The sequence below is a fragment of the Ranitomeya imitator genome, chromosome 2 (genome assembly GCF_032444005.1).
Source record: "Ranitomeya imitator isolate aRanImi1 chromosome 2, aRanImi1.pri, whole genome shotgun sequence".
NCBI classification, from domain to species: Eukaryota; Metazoa; Chordata; class Amphibia; order Anura; family Dendrobatidae; genus Ranitomeya; species Ranitomeya imitator.
In genome coordinates this window covers 696,315,278-696,337,400 of record NC_091283.1, presented here as the reverse complement: position 1 = coordinate 696,337,400, position 22,123 = coordinate 696,315,278, and the positions used below count along the sequence as shown (strand labels likewise).

The 22,123-nt window shown below is 45.0% G+C and overlaps 1 protein-coding gene across 2 annotated transcripts in view; it reads right to left on the bottom strand.

Annotated features, from left to right (window-relative positions):
• LOC138665529 (L-threonine ammonia-lyase-like) overlaps positions 1-21,691 on the bottom strand; it is a 406,691-nt gene extending 385,000 nt beyond the window's left edge. Inside the window, exon 1 of one of the 2 annotated variants that reach the window (XM_069753102.1) lies at positions 21,456-21,691. In XM_069753102.1, coding sequence (XP_069609203.1) covers positions 21,456-21,556 — 101 coding nt within the window. In that variant the 5' untranslated portion in view covers positions 21,557-21,691. Of the gene's footprint in view, positions 1-21,297 lie in introns of both variants that reach the window. The other variant, XM_069753101.1, reaches the window with a different exon arrangement.
• Positions 21,692-22,123: the final 432 nt, after the last annotated feature.

Genomic DNA, 22,123 nt, shown 5'->3' with positions numbered 1-22,123 from the left:
CTTTCCGGAATGGCAATCTGTGTGTAATGTATGGCTGGAAACCTTCCCTCATCAAGAGCAGACACAAGGGGTAAATTAGTAAGGTATGTTTGTTCTCTTATGAGGCCATGAATGGAGGAACATGACAGATCCACAGCAAGTGCTCAAAAAACAACTAGCAGGCAGAAGTGAAGAAGATGTACCATGAACCTACTTGTGAAGAACCAAGCTCTGGACCCAACTGGAACAGAAGAAAAGGAAAAGAAAAATGCAAGGATGTCATATAAGAAGGCAGAACTGATAATATAATGACTAAAAAAAGCACAACCGCAGCCCTGAATACAAATGGCATTTACTGCCAAAGGAAACCATTGAAGATTCTACAACCATGTTTTTTTTGTACCTGACCAGTATATACAGCAATGATCACTGAAAAAGATCAAATTTAAAAAACCCTCATGCACCTTAAACTTATATCAGCTGAACCTGCCGACTTCAACAGATTTGGGGCTAACAGTAAATGTGTCTGTGGATCTGTAAAACTGATCTTCGGGGGAGATATCGATCGAGCATGTCCAATGGCGGACTGCCGATTGCTTTGTTCTCCCGGAGATAAGCTGCTGCCAGACATGTTAGTGATTGACCGAATGAGCACTCATGTCGTCCAGCCGATTGGCTGAAGCTTTTTTCTGCCAACAGCCATCTAATGTGTATAGCTGGCTTAACCTTCACTGATGATATAATGCTTTCAGGTAGAAACATTCTAAAGTAATTTTGAACCCCAATATTGTGCAATATTACAACAATTAACCATTATAAAAAGTACAAAACACTATTTTAAACAAAGTTCTTCATTATTTTGTTTCAAATCATGAACTAGTCCTGGCCATTTTTTATTTAAAATAATTGCAAGCTTTTCATTTTCTCAACAGAACAAGCCGGCAATCCTTTCGTGTGTTGCGGCCGTTGAACAGCCACGAGACATGCAGCCACGGCGACTCGAATATAGTATTAGAGCACGCCGAAGATACTCTATTAACACTCGAGCATATCTAATCAGAGCATGCTTGCTCATCACTATTTATAAAGAATAGTCTTGGACATGTTCTACTCAAGTGACAGAAAGAGAAAAGATAAAACAAATCCACAGTCAAACCCCTTTTGTAATGACCACACTTAAAAAAGTGGTTTGCTGCTACCATCGTACTGGGGCAGCAACTCTGACTCCACATTATTAGAGAGTTGTTGGTCAAGGTCAGTGCTAGCACTGACCAGATTGCTTAGCCTGCTAATTACCAAAGTCAAAGGTAGCTGTGCGACACCAGCTAGGGCTGTGGGGAACTAGGAACAGGATTGGACGGTTCTTAAAGTGGTGGTCACGGCAGCAGTGACCCGGTCCGTGGCCCCGGGCATGCAATTAAATATTTAAAGGCAGATTTGTGTATGAGATTAAAGTCTATAGGGGATAAGGGAATTGTTCGTGACGCCACCTGTTGTGGTCAGCCAGGAATAGCCGACGCTGCAGTTCAGATCCACTGGGGCAAATGGTGATGCAGCTGAGTTGTTACAGCTCTCCACAGGTAGAGCTAGACCCCAAGGCAAGTAAAGGTGTTAAGTAAGATCATTGACGGATGGTAGCAGTGCAGGGCAAGTGTCCCAGGAAAGAATTGAGAGGACACAGTAGGGTGCAGTCTTCACGTTTTACTCACTGTTCTCAAAGTATGGTACTCCACTGGGTGCTGTGTCCTCTGGGTCAGTGGTCCAGCCAACTCTCCGGTAGCTTGGGGCACTTGTCCAGGATCCCTTTCGTGTGTTTCCTCTCCTGGCTGACTCACTGCGCTGGCTTCCACCTCTCCTGCCCTGCGCCTCACACACGGTGTCCTAAACCGGTCGCCGCAGGTCCTATCAGGCGATGTCCTCACTGTCCCCTTGACCCTCTATGGCTCCTTTTTAGCGAGATATTTGTGGATCTAGCTGTCACACTTGCAGATACGACAGCCTTTGGATCTCTAGCTGGGACTTGTAGTTCCTCCACTAGATTGGGACCGGTCCCCTATTGTGACCTGGTCCATCCATCTGATGACAGTCAGCATGGATGAGGGCCCCACGGTTGGTTTCCACACTTCCTGTGCCCCTAGGACCACTTTGTTCCTTCTGGGAGCTTCTCTCCCTTCACTCTGTCCTCAGACTGTCTTTTCCTCTGTTCCCTCTCCCAACGTCTGACCCTCTCTCTCTCACTCACTCCACTCCGTAACTCCTCCTCTTCTCCACTTTCTCCATCCACACCTTCTACTTAATCCCTCCTTCGCCTGGAGCGGTCTAGTGATGGGTGCTAGTGTTAGGGTTCTGTATAGTGTCCCCTCCTTACCAGAGAGTTGGGGCACCACACCTCTGGTTGAGGTGCAGTACCTCTCTGGCGCCACAGCTGTACGTCAGCCTCCCAATGCAATCACAGAGTGCAAATGGTTGTTTTGTCAACCTAAGTTTTAATAATGGCCTCCAGGCTCAGGTATTAGGTTCTAGTAGACTTCATGCAGTGTGTAAATAGACAAGAATAAAACATTGTGATGCAGACATACTGGAGGGTATTTTACCAGGAATCAGACCACTATATGTCCAGATAATAAATAAATACCATTTAATTCATTAATAAGCAATTGAAAAATTGTATGACCTCAAAAACTAGTCTAAAAAACGAGCCATTATACACACATTAACAAACACAGACAAAAAGTTATTCCTCCTAGAATATAATGATATAAAAAAATGTTTTGGAAAATTAGATTTTATTGTGACAAAGTAGTAATATATAAATAAACTAGCTGAAGAGCCCGCGTTGCCCTGGCATAGCAACTAACTGCGGTTAGTTATAACAAATTATGATTATCCTCTATCCCATGGTCCCATGCCCATATACCCTTCATACACATCGTCCATCCCATAGTCCCGTGCCCATATACCCATCATACACAGCCTCCATTCTATAGTCCCGTACCCATATACTCATCAGACACCTCCTCCATCCCATAGTCCCGTGCCATATACCCATCATACACATCCTCCATCCCATAGTCCTGTGCCCATATACCCATCATACACATCCTCCTTCCCATAGTCCTGTGCCCATATACCCATCATACACATTCTCCATTCCATAGTCCCGTGCACATATACCCATCATACATATCCTCCATCCCATAGTCCTGTGCCCATATACCCATCAGACATCCTCCATCCCATAGTCCCATGCCCATATACCCAGCATACATATCCTCCATCCCATAGTCCCATGCCCATATACCGATCACACATCCTCCATCCCATAGTTCCATGCCCATATGCTCATTAAGAAATCATCATCGCCATGGCAACCATTTTGACATCATCGTCGCCATGGCAACTTATGACATCATCGTCGCCATGGCAACCATTATGACACAACCATCACCATTACAAACTATTTAACATCATAGTCACCATAACAACCATTATGACATCATGTCACCATTGCAATCTATTATGACATAATTGTCGCCATGGCAACCATTATGACATCTTCTCCATGGCAACCTTTATGATATAGTCGCCATGGCAACCATGATGACATCATCATTGATACACACATACACTCATTTTTATATATATATATATGTGTTTTATATCAGAGCTCAGATTAATTAACTGTAGCAAAATAGAAGCTGAGCTGTGATTGGTTGCTATTGGCAGCCTGATAAATCCCCAGCCAACAGGAAGCCCTCCCCCCTGGCAGTATAATAATAATAATAATCTTTATTTATATAGCGCCAACATATTCCGCAGCGCTTTACAGTTTAACAGCTTCAAACACAACAGTCATAAATAACAATGTTAACAATACAATAATTAAAGCAACACAAGACGACCCTGCTCGTGAGAGCTTACAATCTACAATGAGGTGGGGAAACACAAAGTACAGGTGTGTATTTACAATGATGTATTTACAATAATGGTCCAGCCATCTTCAGGGAGTGGGGGATAGATGGAAGTAGTGAATGGGCTACACATAAACAAAATAACCGATTAGGGAACATGATAGGCCGCTCTGAACAAATGCGTTTTGAGGGAGCGCCTAAAACTATGCAAATTGTGGACGGTCCTAATTTCTTGGGGTAGAGCATTCCAGGGGATTGGCGCAGCATGGGAGAAGTCTTGCAGTCGGGAGTGGGAGGTACGAATTAGTGCAGAGGTTAGTCGAAAGTCATTTGCAGAGCGAAGAGGTCGGTTAGACCGATAGACAGAAATGAGGGAGGAGATGTAAGGGGGTGCTGCTCTGTGAAGAGCTTTGTGGGTGAGAACAAGTACTTTGAATTGTATCCTGTAATGAATGGGCAGCCAGTGTAATGACTGGCGAAGAACGGACACGTTTGAGTAACGATTAGCTAGATAGACGACCCTGGCTGCTGCATTAAAGATAGACTGGAGAGGGGAAGTCGAGTGAGGTGGAGGCCAATTAATAGAGCGTTGCAGTAGTCCAGGCGGGAGTGGATCATGGCGACAGTGAGCGTTTTTGTTGTTTCTATGGTGAGAAAAGAGCGGATTCTAGCTATGTTCTTTAGGTGTAAGCAACATGAGCGGGCAAGAGATTGTATATGGGATGTGAAGGAGAGATCGGAGTCAAACATATCACACCCAGAAAGCGCGCCTGCTGCCGGGGTGTTATTATGGTGCCACCCACGGAGAGGGAAACGTCAGGGTTAGGGAGGTTAGTAGATGGTAGGAGCAGAAGAAGTTCAGTTTTGGAGAGGTTGAGTTTCAGATAGAGAGCGGACATGATGTCAGAGACTGCGGACAGACAGTCAGTGGCGTTCTGTAGTACAGCAGGAGTAAGGCCAGGGGATGACGTGTATAGTTGTGTGTCATCGGCATAAAGATGGTACTGAAAGCCAAATCTGCTGATGGTCTGTCCAATTGGGGCTGGGTAGAGGGAGAAGAGAAGGGGGCCAAGGACTGAGCCCTGTGGTACCCCGACAGTGAGAGGAAGAGGAGATGAAGTGGAGCCAGAGAACAGAACACTGAAGGAACGGTCAGAAAGATAGGAGGAGAACCAGGAGAGAGCAGTGTCCTTAACGCCAAGTGACTGGAGCCTAGAGAGTAAGAGAGGGTGGTCAACAGTGTTGAAAGCTGCAGAAAGATCGAGAAGAATGAGCAGAGTGGTCACCGTTACATTTTGCTGTCAGGAGGTACTTGGTCACTTTGATGAGTGCAGATTCTGTTGAATGTAGGGGGCGGAAGCCGGACTGTGAAGGGTCTAGGAGGGAGTGAATGGAGAGGTAACGGGTAAGGCGGGAGTAGACTAGGAGCTCCAAGAGTTTAGAGATGAAGGGGAGATTGGAGACCGGTCTGTAGTTGTTTGTGCAGGATGGGTCGAGGGTGGGTTTCTTTAGTAACGGAGTAATGATAGAGTGTTTGAAGGAGGACGGGAAAATGCCAGATGAGAGTGAGAGATTAAAGATTGTATTTAGGAGAGTAGTGACGACTGGAGGAAAGAATAGAGGAGATGAGAGCGAATGGGGTCGGTAGAGCATGTAGTTGGACGAGAAGAAGAGAGGAGCCTGGAGCCTTCTTCTTCTGTGATGGGATCAAATGCGGAGAGTGAGCCAGGGGAGATGCAGGGAGGGATGGGAGTCACTGAACTTGGTGATAGGGAGCGGATTTCCTGACGGATATTGTCTATTTTCTCTATAAAGTGGGAGGCCAGGTCATCAGCACAAATGTCTGTGATAGGGGCTTGAGCTTTTGGCCTGAGGAGGTAGTGAAAGGTGTCAAAAAGTTTCTTGGGGTTGTTGGATAGTGAGGAGATCAGAGTGGTGAAGTAGGTCTGTTTGGCAATGTGAAGGGCAGAGTTATAGGTTTTTAACATAAATTTGAAGTGTATGAAGTCTTCTGGTGTGCAAGTTTTCCTCCATAAGCGTTCAGCACTCGTAGAGCATCACTGGAGAAATCGGGTTTATGATGTGAGCCAGGGCTGTTTTACTCTGTGTTTGGAGGTTCTGAGGGTGAGGGGAGCTACTTGTTCTAGGGTGCTTCTAAGAGTGTCATTGTAGTGATGTACCGTGTTGTGAATTGTGCTCTTGGGTTCCCTCCAGTGGTTGTAGGTGGGAATGCAGTTGTCTCTGAGTCACAGTCTTGGCCAGGTGTATCTGCTAATTGCTGTTCGGACTGGGATATGTAAGTGTGCAGGATTCATTAGCCCTTGCCAGTTGTCAGTGTTCCTTGTGAAGTGTTAGATCACTTTCTGGCTTCTCCTGCCTGCTGCCAAATTCTGCAAAGATAAGTGTTTGGTTCTTTGTATCTGTGGAACACTGCTGTGTGCTGGTTTCAATTTTATTCCTGCTCTGATTGTAGGATTCACTGGAGTTGCAGATTTACGCTCTTACATCTATTAGTTAGATGTAGGTTATTTTTGTTATTTCTGCAGTGGATGTTTTTGAAGGGTTGTTTACTGACCGCACAGAACTCTGTCCTATTCTGTCCTATTTAGCTAGTGTGGCCTCCTGTGCTAAATTCTGTTTTCTGCCTGTGTGTGTTTTTTCCTCTCCATCTCACCGCCAATATTTGTGGGGGGCTGTCTATCCTTTGGGGATTTTCTCTGAGGCAAGATAGTATTCCAATTTCCATCTTTAGGGGTATTTAGTCCTCCGGCTGTGACAAGGTGTCTAGGTGTGTTAGGTACACTCCACGGCTACTTCTAGTTGTGGTGTTAAGTTCAGGATTGCGGTCAGTACAGTGGCCACCATCTCCAGTGAAAGTTCTCATGCAGCTCCAAAGTCACCGGATCATAACAGTACAACTGGCCCACAATGAGTTAAATGCATCTCAGAAGAAAGGAAGGAAGCTCTTGAGCCATTTTTTTTTTCTCCAGTCTATTTTGTGTTCTCCTCCCTCTTAATATCTGGGTGACTGAGGAGCCTGATGCAAGCATGAATGTTCAGGATTTAGCTTCTCGTGTAGACCAGATTGCTCCTAAGGTGCAAGGTATTTGTGAGTATATTTTTCAGACTCCTGCTTTAGAACCAAAGATTCCTACTCCTGATTTATTTTCTGGTGACAGGTCTAAATTTTTGAGTTTCAAAAACAACTGTAAACTTTTTTTTGCCCTGAGACCTCAATCCTCTGGTAATTCCAGTCAGCAGGTAAAAATCGTTATTTCACTGCTGCGTGGCGATCCGCAGGAGTGGGCGTTTTCTCTGGAATCTAGAAATCCGGCTTTGCTTAATATTGATTCCTTTTTTCAGGCTTTAGGATTATTGTATGATGAGCCTAATTCTGTGGATCAAGCTGAGAAGACCTTGTTGGCCCTGTCTCAGGATCAAGAGGCGGCAGAATTGCATTGTCAGAAATTCAGAAAATGGTCGGTGTTGACTAAATGGAATAATGACGCTTTAGCGGCAATTTTCAGAAGGGGGCTTTCTGAATCCGTTAAAGATGTTATGGTGGGGTTTCCCACGCCTTCCGGTCTGAGTGAATCTATGTCTCTGGCCATTCAGATTGACCAACGCCTGCGGGAGCGCAGAACTGTGCACGCTGTGGCGTTATCTTCAGAGCAATTCCTGAGCCTATGCAATGTAATAGATTTCTGTCTAGAACGGAACGACAAGGTTTCAGACGTCAAAATAGGTTGTGTTATTATTGTGGCGATGCTTCCCATGTCATTTCTGTCTGCCGTAAGCAGACTAAGAGGATCGCCAGTTCAATTACCATCAGTACTGTACAACCTAAATTTTTATTATCTGTGTCCTTGATCTGCTCATTGTCATCATTTTCTGTCATGGCATTTGTGGATTCAGGCGCCGCCTTGAATTTAATGGATTTTGAATTTGCCAAGCGTTGTGGTTTTCTCTTGCAGCCTTTGCAGAACCCTATTCCTTTAAGGGGCATTGATGCTACACCCTTGGCTAAAAATAAGCCCCAGTTTTGGACACAGGTAACCATGCGCATGGCGCCAGCCCATCAGGAAGATTGTCGATTTCTGGTGTTGCATAACTTGCATGATCTTGTCATGCTGGGTTTTCCGTGGTTGCAGGTACATAATCCTGTGTTGGACTGGAAATCCATGTCTGTGACTAGTTGGGGTTGTCAGGGGGTTCATAATGATGTTCCTTTGATGTCAATCTCCTCTTCTTCACCTTCTGAGATTCCAGAGTTTTTGTCTGATTTTCAGGATGTATTCGATGAGCCCAAGTCCAGTTCCCTTCCACCGCACAGGGACTGTGATTGTGCTATTGACTTGATTCCAGGCTGTAAGTTTCCTAAGGGTCGACTTTTTAATCTATCTGTGCCTGAACATACCGCCATGCGGAGCTATATTAAGGAGTCTTTGGAGAAAGGGCATATTCGGCCATCTTCTTCACCGTTGGGAGAAGGGTTCTTTTTTTTTGCTAAAAAAGATGGTCCCATGAGACCCTGTATTGATTATCGCCTCTTGAATAAAATCACGGTCAAGTTTCAATACCCTTTACCTTTGCTTTCCGATTTGTTTGCTAGGATTAAGGGAGCTAGTTGGTTTACTAAGATTGACCTTCGAGGGGCATATAATCTTGTTCGTATTAAGCAGGGTGATGAATGGAAAACTGCGTTTAACACGCTCGAAGGCCATTTTGAATACCTTGTGATGCCATTCGGACTCTCTAATGCTCCATCTGTTTTTCAGTCCTTTATGCATGATATTTTTCGGACTTATCTTGATAAATTCTTGATTGTATATTTGGACGATATTTTGATTTTTTTCGATGACTGGGAGTCTCATGTGCAACAGGTCAGGATGGTATTTCAGATCCTTCATGACAATGCCCTGTTTGTGAAGGGGTCTAAGTGTCTCTTTGGGGTGCAGAAAGTCTCTTTTTTGGGCTTCATTTTTTCTCCCTCGTCTATAGAGATGGATCCAGTTAAGGTTCAGGCCATTCATGATTGGATTCAGCCCACATCCGTAAAGAGCCTTCAGAAATTTTTGCGTTTTGCAAATTTTTATCGCCGTTTCATTGCTAATTTTTCAAGCGTGGTTAAACCCTTGACAGATTTGACGAAGAAAGGTGCTGATGTGGATAATTGGTCCTCTGCGGCTGTCTCTGCCTTTCAGGAGCTTAAACATCGATTTACTTCTGCTCCTGTGTTGCGCCAACCGGATGTTTCTCTTCCGTTTCAGGTTGAGGTTGATGCTTCTGAGATTGGGGCAGGGGCCGTTTTGTCTCAGAGGGATCCTGTTGGTTCCTTAATGAAACCATGTGCCTTTTTTTCCCGTAAATTTTCGTCTGCTGAACGCAATTATGATGTCGGCAATCGGGAGTTGTTGGCTATGAAGTGGGCGTTTGAGGAGTGGCGACATTGGCTTGAAGGAGCTAGGCACTGTATTGTGGTCTTGACCGATCATAAGAATTTGATTTACCTCGAGTCTGCTAGACGGCTGAATCCTAGACAGGCTCGATGGTCCTTGTTTTTTTCCCGTTTTGATTTCGTGGTCTCGTACCTTCTGGGTTCTAAGAATATTAAGGCTGATGCCCTCTCTAGGAGTTTTTTGCCTGATTCTCCTGAGGTCTTGGAGCTGGTCGGTATTCTGAAAGAAGGGGTGGTCCTTTCTGCCATTTCCCCTGATTTACAACGGGTTCTTCAGGAATTTCAAGCTGATAAACCTGACCGCTGTCCTGTGGGGAAACTGTTTGTTCCTGACAGGTGGACTAGTAGAGTGATTTCTGAGGTTCACTGTTCCGTGTTGGCTGGTCATCCTGGCATTTTTGGTACCAGAGGCTTGGTTGGTAGGTCCTTTTGGTGGCCTTCATTGTCACGTGATGTGCGTTCTTTTGTGCAGTCCTGTGGGACTGTGCGCGGGCTAAGCCTTGTTGTTCCCGTGCTAGTGGGTTGCTTTTGCCATTGCCTATTCCTGAGAGGCCCTGGACGGACGCATATTTCGATGGATGTTATTTCTGATCTTCCGGTTGTTTGTGACCGGTTCTCTAAGATGGTTGATTTGGTGCCCTTGCCTAAATTGCCTTCCTCTTCAGATTTGGTTCCGGTGTTTTTTCAGCATGTGGTTCATTTGCATGGTATTCCGGAGAATATTGTGTCCGACAGAGGATCCCAGTTTGTTTCTAGGTTTTGGCGGGTCTTTTGTGCCAAGCTGGGCATTGATTTGTCTTTTTCCTCTGCATTTCATCCTCAGACAAACGGCCAGACCGAGCGAACTAATCAGACTTTGGAGACTTATTTGAGATGCTTTGTGTCTGCTGATCTGGATGATTGGGTGGCTTTTTTTGCCATTGGCCGAGTTTGCCCTTAATAATCGGGCTAGTTCGGCTACTTTGGTTTCGCCTTTCTTTTGTAATTTTGGTTTTCATCCTCGTTTTTCTTCTGGACAGGTTGAGCCTTCTGACTGTCCTACTGTGGATTCTGTGGTTGACAGTTTGCAGCAGATTTGGGCTCATGTGGTGGACAATTTGGTGTTGTCGCATGAGGAGGCTCAGCGTTTTGCTAACCGTCGTCGGTGTGTTGGTTCCCAGCTTCGGGTTGGGGATCTGGTCTGGTTGTCTTCCCGTCATGTTCCTATGAAGGTTTCTTCTCCTAAGTTTAAGCCTCGGTTTATTGGTCCTTATAGGATTTCTGAGATTATTAATCCGGTGTCTTTTTGACTGGCGCTTCCGGCCTCTTTTGCTATCCATAATGTCTTCCATAGATCTTTGTTGCGGAAATATGTGGAGCCCGTTGTTCCCTCTGTTGATCCTCTGGCCCCTGTGTTGGTTGATGGGGAGTTGGAATATGTTGTTGAGAAGATTTTGGATTCCCGTTTTTCGAGGCAGAAGCTTCAGTACCTTGTCAAATGGAAGGGTTATGGCCAGGAGGATAATTCTTGGGTTTTGCCTCTGATGTCCATGCTGCTGATTTGGTCCGTGCCTTTCATCTGGCTCATCCTGATTGTCCTTGAGGTCCTGGTGAGGGTTCGGTGACCCCTCCTCAAGGGGGGGTACTGTTGTGAATTCTGCTCTTGGGTTCCCTCCAGTGGTTGTAGGTGGGAATGCAGTTGTCTCTGAGTCACAGTCTTAGCCAGGTGTATCTGCTAATTGCTGTTTGGACTGGGATATTTAAGTGTGCAGGATTCATTAGCCCTTGCCAGTTGTCAATGTTCCTTGTGAAGTGTTGGATCACTTTCTGGCTTCTCCTGCCTGCTGCCAAATTCTGCAAAGATAAGTGTTTGGTTCTTTGTATCTGTGGCACACTGCTGTGTGCTGGTTTCAGTTTTATTCCTGCTCTGATTGTAGGATTCACTGGAGTTGTAGATTTACGCTCTTACATCTATTAGTTAGATGTAGGTTATTTTTGTTATATCTGCAGTGGATGTTTTTGAAGGGTTTTTTACTGACCGCACAGAACTCTGTCCTATTCTGTCCTATTTAGCTAGTGTGGCCTCCTGTGCTAAATTCTGTTTTCTGCCTGTGTGTGTTTTTTCCTCTCCGACTCACCGCCAATATTTGTGGGGGGGCTGTCTATCCTTTGGGGATTTTCTCTGAGGCAAGATAGTATTCCAATTTCCATCTTTAGGGGTATTTAGTCCTCCGGCTGTGACAAGGTGTCTAGGTGTGTTAGGTACACTCCACGGCTACTTCTAGTTGTGGTGTTAAGTTCAGGATTGCGGTCAGTACAGTGGCCACCATCTCCAGTGAAAGTTCTCATGCAGCTCCAAAGTCACCGGATCATAACAGTACCGCCAGATCAGGACAGGAAAAAGAGGAGATTGGGGACAGTGATGAGTATAAGGAGTCTGAAAGTGTATGAGGGTTAATGGCTTGTAGATTTCTGAGTGAATGGTAGGTAAGAGGGTGCTGGGGTGAGCAAGGATTTCTGAGCATGAAGGAGAGAATGTTGTGGTCAGAGAGGGGAAGCGGTGAGTTATTTAGGTAGGAGATTGAACACAGCCGGACAAAGACCAGGTCAAGGGTGTTACCGTCCTTGTGTGTCTCAGAGGTTGAGAGCTGTGAGAGGCCGAGTGAAGTGGTTAGTGATAGAAGCTGGGATGCAGATGTAGAAGTGGGGTTGTTTATGGGGATGTTGAAGTCTCCCAGGATAGGGGTTGAGAGTTCTGAGGACATGAAGTGTGGCAGCCAGGCAGAGAAATGGTCCAGGAAGTGGGTGTGTGAGCCTGGGGGCCAGTATATGACCGCTATTCTGAGGGAGAGGGGACGGAAGAGCCTGATGGTGTGGACCTCAAAAGAAAGGAATAAGAGTGATGGAGATGGTGGGATGACCTGGAAGGTGCATTGTGGGGAGAGGAGTATGCCAACTCCACCACTAGGTCTGTTTGTGGGTCTCGGGGAATGGGAGAATTGAAGGCCACCATGGGAAAGGGCAGCAGGGGAGACCGTGTCAGAATCCTGGATCCAGGTTTAAGTGAGGGCCAATAGATTTAGAGAGTTGTTCAGAAAGTAGTTGTGCAGGAAAGGAAGTTTGTTACATACAGACCGTGGATTCCAAAGGGCACAATTAAAAGAAGGAGATGAGGGAGTGCAAGTAATATTAATAAGGTTAGAATGGTTTTGATGTGAGGTAGGGTAGCAGTTGAGGTTGTGGGATGGTGGACCGGGGTTGGGGGAGATGTCTCCTGAAATCAGTAGGAAGATAAAAAGCAAGAAGTTTTTGGAATTGTAAGAAGTTTTTTAGTGCAGTGTGTTTTGGCAAGATGGACTGAGGTTTTTCAGGAAGGTGAGAAGTGCATGGGAGCTGTACATGGGAGAGTATATATTAGCTCACACATACACAGACAGCTTTCCTATATGGTACATTCGTTGCACTTGTAGTTTGTCTGCTTATTAATCAGATTTTTATTTTTGAAGGATAATACCGGACTTGTGTGTGTTTTAGGACGAGTTTCATGTGTCAAGTTGTGTGTGTTGAGTTGCGTGTGGCGACATGCATGTAGCGACGTTTGTGAGATGAGTTTTGTGTGGTGACATGCGTGTAGCAACTTTTTGTGTGTCGAGTTGCATGTGACAGGTTAGTGTAGCAAGTTGTATGCAGCAAATTTTGTGCGTTGCGAATTTTGTGCGTGGCGAGTTTTATGTGTGGTGCGTTTTGAGTATGTGCAAGTTTTGTGTGAGGCAACTTTGGCATGTGTTGCAACTTTTGTGCATGTGGCAATTTTTCCGCGTGTGCAAGTTTTGCGTGTGGCGAGTTTTCCATGAGGTGAGTTTTGCACGTGTGGCGAGTTTTGCGTGAGCCTAGTTTTGCATGTGGCAAATTTTGCGCATGGTGAGTTTTGAGTGGCGACTTTTGTGTTTCGACTTTTATGTGGCGAGGTTGGTGTATGTGTGGTGAAATGTGTGTTGAGGGTGGTATAATGTATGTGTTCAAGCATGTGGTAGTGTGTGGCGCATTTTGTGTGTGTGTTCATATCCCCGTGTGTGGTGAGTATCCCATGTCGGGGCCCCACCTTAGCAACTGTACGGTATATACTCTTTGGCGCCATCGTTCTCACTCTTTAAGTCCCCCTTGTTCACATCTGGCAGCTGTCAATTTGCCTCCAACACTTTTACTTTCACTTTTTACCCATTATGTAGATAGGGGCAAAATTGGTGAATTGGAACGCGCGGGGTTAAAATTTCGCCTCACAACATAGCCTATGACGCTCTCGGGGTCCAGACATGTGAATGTGCAAAATTTTGTGGCAGTAGCTGCGACAGAGCAGATGCCAATCCCGGACATACACACACACATTTAGCTTTATATATTAGATTGTATATTTAGTATTGCCCCAAACTGTAAAATTAGTATACAATTAATCAATAAACACTGTAAGAAAAAGAAACTAAGAAGTAAGCCACAATTGCTGTTAGCCTCCAGCTAAGGCCGGAGTCACATTACAGGGAGATACGGCCTAGTCTCGCAGGTTAAAAACAAGCTCTGGCACCGTCACTCCAGAGCGGAGCGTGCGACTGTATAGCAATACATGGAGCTGCACGCTCCGCTCTGGAGTGCCGGTGCCAGAGCTTGTTTTTAACCTGCGAGACTCGGCCGTATCTCGCTGTAATGTGACTCCGGCCTAAGGGCTCCTTTTCACTTGCGAGACATACATGCGAGTCTCGTGGGTTAAAACCAAGTTCTGGTGCCGGCACTCCAGAGCGTAATGTGAGGCTGCATAGAAATACATAGAGCTGCACGCTCCGCTCCGGAGTGCCGGCGCCAGAACTTGCTTTTCACATGCGAGACTCGGACGTATGTCTCGCAAGTGAAAAGGAGCCCTAAATGTAATTAACAACAACCAAAGAGTTACATCTACCCCAAAATCATTACTTTAAAAACCACATGTCATCCAGCAAAAAACAAGCTATCATATAGCGCTACAGACAAAAACAAAAATTGTATTGAATTTTAGAACTTAGCGACAAACAAAAATAGTAGTATTTTTTGTTGAGCAAATGTGATAAAACATATACATATATATATATATTTATATATATACATATACACTAGATGGTGGCCCGATTCTAACGCATCGGGTATTCTAGAATATGCATGTCCACGTAGTATATTGCCCAGCCACGTAGTATATTACGTAGTCTATTGCCCAGCCATGTAGTATATTGCCCAGCCACTTAGCATATTGCTCAGCCACGTAGTATATTGCCCAGCCACGTAGTATATTGAACAGTCACATAGTATATTGCCCAGCCACGTAGTATATTGCCCAGCCACGTACTATATTGCCCAGCCACGTAGTATATTGCCCAGCCCTGTAGTATATTGCCCAGCCACATAGTATATTGCCCAGCCACGTAGTATATTGCCCAGTGACGTAGTTTATTGCCCAGTGACGTAGTATATTGCCCAGTGACGTAGTATACAGCACAGAGCCACGTAGTATATTGCACAGCGACATAGTATACAGCACAGAGACATGTAGTATATTGGCCAGTCACGTAGTATATTGCCCAGCTATGTAGTATATTGCCCAGCCACGTATGTTACAGGTTAAAAAATAAAAAATAAACATATACTCACCTTCCGAGGACCCCTTGTAGTTCGGTCACATGACCGTGACGTCATGGCAGGTCCTTATCGCGCAGGCCCTGTGATTATGTCACGGTCACATGACCGTGATGTCATGGCAGGTCCTTCTCCCATACCATCCTTGGCACCGGAACCTGCCGGAGGTAACTGGAGCGTCGCGAAAGGTGAGTATATAATGATGTGTTATTTTTTTTATTACTTTTAACATTAGATGTTTTTACTATTGACACTGCATAGGCAGCATCAATAGTAAAAACTTGGTCACACAGGGTTAATAGCGGCGGTAACGGAGTGAGTTACCCGCGGCATAACGCGGTCCGTTACCGCTGGCATTAACCCTGTGTGAGTGGTGACTGCAGGGGGTATGGAGCGGGCGCCGACTGCAGGGGAGTAGGGAAGGACTAATCGGACTGTGGCTGTCGCTGATTGGTCGCGGCAGCCATGACAGGTACATGGCGAGACCAATCTGCGACTTGGATTCCATGACAGACAGAGGCCGCGACCAATGAATATCCGTGACAGACAGAAAGACAGAAGGACAGAAAGACGGAAGTGACCCTTAGACAATTATATAGTAGATATATATATACTAGATGGTGGCCCGATTCTAACGCATCGAGTATTCTAGAATATGCATGTCCACGTAGTATATTGCACAGCCCACGTAGTATATTGCCCAGTCACGTAGTATATTGCCCAGTCACGTAGTATATTGCCCAGCCACATAGTATATTGCCCAGCTACGTAGTATATTGCCCAGCCATGCAGTATATTGCCCAGCAACGTAGTATATTGCCCAGCTACGTAGTATATTGCCCAGCCATGCAGTATATTGCCCAGCAACGTAGTATATTGCCCAACCACGTAGTATATTGCCCAGCCCCGCAGTATATTGCCCAGCTATGTAGTATATTGCCCAGTCACATACAGTTATATGAAAAAGTTTGGGCACCCGTATTAATCTTAAGCTTAATGTTTAATAAAAATAGTTTTTTTTGCAACAGCTATTTCAGTGTCATATATCTAATAACTGTTGGACACAGTAATGTTTCTGCCTTGAAATGAGGTTTATTGTACTAACAGAAAATGTGCAATTTGCATTCAAACAAAATTTGACAGTTGCATAAGTATGGGCACCCCACCAGAAAAGTGACATTAATATTTAGTAGATCCTCCTTTTGCAAAAATAACAGCCTCTAGTCGCTTTCTGTAGCTTTTAATGAGTTCCTGGATCTTGGATGAAGGTATTTTTGACCATTCCTCTTTACAAAACAATTCCAGTTCAGTTAAGTTTGATGGTCGCCAAGCATGGACAGCCCTCTTCAAATGATCCCACAGATGTTCAATGATATTCTGGTCTGGGGACTTGGATGGCCTTTCCAGAAGAGTGTAATTGTTCCTCTGCATGAATGCCTGAGTAGATTTGGAGCGGTGTTTTGGATCATTGTCTTGCTGAAAGATTGATCCCCTATGTAACTTCAACTTTGTCACAGATTCATGAACATTATTGTCAAGAATCTGCTGATACTGAGAGGTATCCATGCGTCCCTCAACTTTAACAAGATTCCCGATGCCGACATTGGCCATACAGCCCCAAAGCATGATGGAACCTCCACCAAATTTTACTGTGGATAGCAAGTGGTTTTCTTGGAATGCTGTGTTTTTTGGCTGCCATGCATAACGCCTTTTTGTATGACCAAACAACTCAATCTTGGTTTCATCAGTCCACAGGACCTTCTTCCAAAAAGAAATTGGCTTCTCCAAATGTGCTTTTGCATACCTCAGCCGACTCTGTTTGTGGCGTGCTTGCAGAAACGGCTTCTTTCGCATCACTCTCCCATACAGCTTTTCCTTGTGCAAAGTCCGTTTTATAGTTGACCGATGCACAGTGACACCATCTGCAGCAAGTTGATGCTGAAGCTCTCTGGAAGTGGTCTGAGGATTGTCCTTGACTGATCTCACCATTCTTCTTCTCTGCCTTTCAGATGTTTTTCTTGGCCTGCCACTTTTGGCCTTAACAAGAACTGTACCTGTGTTCTTCCATTTCCTTACTATGTTCCTCACAGTGGAAATTGACAGGTTAAATCTCTGAGACAGCTTTTTGTATCCTTCCACTGAACAACTATGTTGAATAATCTTTGTTTTCAGATCATTAGACAGTTGTATTGAGGAGCCCATGATGCCACTCTTCAGAGGAGATTCAAACAACAACTTGCAAGTGGCCACTTTAAGTAGCTTTTCTCATGATTGCATACACCTGGCTATGAAGTTCAAAGCTCAATGAGGTTAGAAAACAAAAAAAAGTGCTTTAGTAAGTCAATAAATAGTAGGTAGGAGTATTTAAAACAAGAAAATGATAAGGGTGCCCATACTTATGCACCTGTCAAATTTTGTTTGAATGCAGATTGCACATTTTCTGTTAGCACAAAAAAACTCATTTCAAGGCAGAAACATTACTGTGTCCAACAGTTATTAGATATATGAAACTGAAATAGCTGTTGCAAAAAATAACAAATTTTATAAAACATTAAGCTTAAGATTAATAGGGGTGCCCAAACTTTTTTATATAACTGTGGTATATTGCCCAGCCACGTAGTATATTGCCCAGCCACGTAGTATATTGCCCAGTCATGTAGTATATTGCCCAGTCCCGTAGTATATTGCCCAGCCACGTAGTATATTGCCCAGCTACGTAGTATATTGCCCAGTCACGTAGTATATTGGTCAGCTACGTAGTATATTGCCCAGTCACGTAGTATATTGCCCAGCCACGCAGTATATTGCCCAGCTACGTAGTATATTGCCCAGTCACGTAGTATATTGGTCAGCTACGTAGTATATTGCCCAGTCACGTAGTATATTGCCCAGCCACGTTGTATATTGCCCAGTCACGTTGTATATTGCCCAGTCACGTAGTATATTGTCCAGCCACGTAGTATATTGCCCAGTCACGTAGTATATTGCCCAGCTCCGTAGTATATTGCACAGCGACGTAGTATACAGCACAGAGCCACGTAGTATACAGCACAGACATGTAGTATACTGCCCAGCCACGTAGTATATTGCCCAGCTACATAGTATATTGCCCAGCCATGTAGTATATTGCCCAGTCATGTAGTATATTGCCCAGTCATGTAGTATATTGCCCAGCGATGTAGTATACAGCACAGAGCCACGTAGTATACAGCACAGAGCCACGTAGTATATTGCCCAGTCACGTAGTATATTGCCCAGTCACGTAGTATATTGCCCAGTCACGTAGTATATTGCCCAGTCACGTAGTATATTGCCCAGCGGCGTAGTATACAGCACAGAGCCACGTAGTATACAGCACAGAGCCACGTAGTATATTGCCCAGTCATGTAGTATATTGTCCAGTCACGTAGTATATAACACTGCCCACACAGTATATAACAGTGGCCACGTAATATCTAGCACAGCCCACGGAGTATATCACACAGCCCACATTGTATATAACTGCCTATGTAGTATACACTACAGCACAGAGCCACGCGGTATCTAACACAGCCCACATAGTATACAGCAGTGTGGGCACCATATCCCTGTTAAAAAATAAAATAAAAAATAGTTATATACTCACCTGCCGGGATCGAATCCAGCGAGGCTCTGGGGCAGACGATGAGCGCGCGGCTGTCGCCATCTTCCGTTCCCAGGATGTATTGCGAAATTACCCAGATGACTTAGCGGTCTCGCGAGACCGCTAAGTCTTCTGGGTAATTTCGCAATGCATCGCTGGGAACGGAAGATGGCGGCAGGCCATTACATTTTTTTACTATTGATGCCGCATAGGCAGCATCAATAGTAAAAAGTTGGGGACACACAGGGTTAATAGCGGCGGTAACGGAGTGCGTTACCCGCAGCATAGCGCGGTCCATTACCGCCGGCATTAACCCTGTGTGAGCGGTGACCGGAAGGGAGTATGCGGGCGCCGGGCACTGGGCACTGACTGCGGGGAGTAAGGAGCGGCCATTTTCTTCCGGACTGTGCCCGTCGCTGATTGGTCCTGGCTGTTTTGACGCGACCAATCAGCGACTTGGATTTCCATGACAGACAGAGGCCATGACCAATGAATATCCGTGACAGACAGACAGAAGGACAGAAAGATGGAAGTGACCCTTAGACAATTATATAGTAGAAGTGCTGCGCCCCAGGGTCCTGGTCGTTGCAGTAATGTCATTCTTCCACCAGGAGGAGTGATGTTATGTCTGATGGCAATAAAGGAGATCACTTTACCAGGTATCACAAACCACACAACATACTTCTCACTCCAGTCCACCAGGGGGAGCTATGCTCCTATTTAGTAGGGCACTCTTCAGAATTAGGTAAAACTGGTGCTCTGGATAGAAAGTTAGGCAGAAGCTGACTGGGCATCGACCCAGGCAGAAGCTGACTGGGCTTCACCCAGGCAGCACCTGTCAGCCAGACAGGGGAAAGGAGGAACATCAAACAGCTGTAGACAGAGAGGTCCCTGACAGGGGTGGGATCCTGTCAGAGGCCTAGCCAGAAGGTTACGGAGCTGCACCTGCCCCACGTGCGACAGCATCCTAGGAAAGGACATGAAGGGAATTGCGTTGCCGAGAGTGAGAAACGAAGTCATAGCGAAAGGAGTGGAAACCAGAAGGAGTTCTGCCCTGTAAAAGGCTGCCTCCTTCTGAAGCGCAGAAGCCGGTAGCAAGAACACCGAGGGAGCAATTGTCTCCAAGCCTTGCTTCAGAGACTGGCAGGACAGATAATTCCATGTTGGCTGCCCGACCTTACAACCAGGAGGCACAGTGGCAACTTGTGGGGGCTGGGGCGTCGTAGGGTCCCTGTAAAAAGCCTCAGGCCACCAGTCATACGGGTTTGTCCTATCCTTAACATCAGGGGGACAGAGAGAAAGAGAAATAACATCTAGAACATCAACAACAGTTGTGAGGACCTCACCGAGAAGCTCAGCAGGGAGGGACTACAACACTCAGGCACTAGAAGAAGGCTACTGATTTCTACCTGGATAAGGGGACTCTGGATTTGCCTTCAGACCGGCTGGACTCTGCCTGCCTTGTGATCTGGTGCTCTGGACTGTGGGCGCTGAAGCCTTCAGTAAAGGTAAAGAGACTACAACCTTGTGTCCTCGTTATTCACTGTGCCTTTCACCATCCACCATCCACTATCTACTCACTGGGAAGCCCTGGGGACATACTTCACCTGTGGGAAGGTATACCATCTAGCTGCCATGACATCACCCCAGCGGACCCCTAAGCAGTGTCGGTCACCTTGACCGAATACCACAGGTGGCATCACGAACATTATCCCTTTAAAGACCTTTCCCCAATTACAACGGACGCCCCTAGAGCCACGGACCGGGTCAGCCACTGTGACATCCCCCTTGAGAACCGAAGGGCTTGGCTCCGAGTACCCCACTGCCCTACTGGGGGCGCTCCATATCCCCTGGCAAAAATTGTGTAATCACCGGCCTTGGAAAACCTCTGGCCAATGGAAAAACTGCTAAATTGCTATTTTTATTTAATGAAGCTCATGTTCTGGAGAAATAAAATGTCGAATTGTTTTTAAAAATACATGTAGCACAAAATCCTGAATTAAACAGTAGGTCATTTTCTACTGATAGCTCCCCCCCAAAAAAAAGCTATTGATTACATCCTTCTCCCAAACATCTCAGTTTCAACGCAAAAGCTTCATATAACCAGTTTGTTTGGTGACTGAGAGGCAAGGAATGACATTTACTGATTGGGCTGACAATAATTGTAATTTTTTTTGTCATAGCGCTACCAATCAAGATGAGCAATACATTCTTTTCACCAGAGCCTCACATACTTGAAGACACCCACTTTGTTTTATCAAGCTTTGGTTTTCTACATAAAATAATATTGGAACAAGTTTTCTTAAAAAATAACTGTATTTACAATGAGTATGGTAACAGTTGTAAAAAAAAAATTCTGACATTTGCAGAAGAAACAAGAAAACAAAAGCAGAATACACAGTTGTAAAAATAGATGATCCCGAATTGTTATTTCAAAAGAAATATGGGTATTTGCTTTACTAGACAGGTTCTGAATATACACCAAAACATAATCTAATTTGGCCAGGTATAGACTCCACACAGCTCTACTTTGGACTAGTTCACATACCACGTACTAGTATATGGACTGGAACCACATATAACACTGCAGCAAGGTATTGTGTATTCTATCTAGATACTAAAACATCACTAATCATTGCAAACAAATATAACTAAAAGTGAAATGTATTGCAAAATACCATGGAGGGATTTACCTATATAGCACAGCTACGATAAACACTGCGAAGTGAAGCAAGCACGCCACTACTGCCTGCAAGGGAGGAAGGAGAGGGTCTGGATAAAGAGGGGCACCTAGGGCTCCGTCATTGCCCATGCCTCTTAAGGGTAAACAGCAGACTACAGATTTCCCAACCTGTTCCAGAAGGGATCAGAATCTTCTTCTTTTTCAAAGCCCAGGGCTGGACCCCTGCTGCGTAAAATCTTGGAATAAATGAATTGTGCAACAAAATTCATAATTTGCTTTGTTGTTTCCCTCTTTCTCCAGGTACCACACCAAACACTGGTGTCACCCCACCTGATGTGGGACTGTTTGCTTGACTACTTTGTTTTTTCTCTCTCAAGTTCAGATCAGAGGACACTGGCAAACACAGAGGATGTCTGAGTGTTGGCTCCTGCTATATATAGTACTTCCTACGCATGACAATCTGTCCCTGCCAATTTCCCTCACACCTCGGATTATTCAGTACTTTAAAGATGGAGAAGTGGCTAAGTCCTTTAGAGGATTAAAGACTATTTCTCTGCTACATAACTGCCCAAGTTCATTATATTGTCAGGTTTAATCCTTTTACTGAAGGAAAGGTAACAAAAAAAAATCCACTATAAACATAGATTTTACTATGCCTATAACTTTTGCTAGAAATTATAGTATGCAAAGACAGACCTTACATGATTTGTTTGTTAGGAAATTCAACGTATACGTTAAAGAATATGTGGTGCTCTAGGGCAGGGGTCCCCAACTCCAGTCCTCAAGGCCCACCAACAGGTCATGTTTTCAGGATTTCCTTTGCATTGCACAGGTGA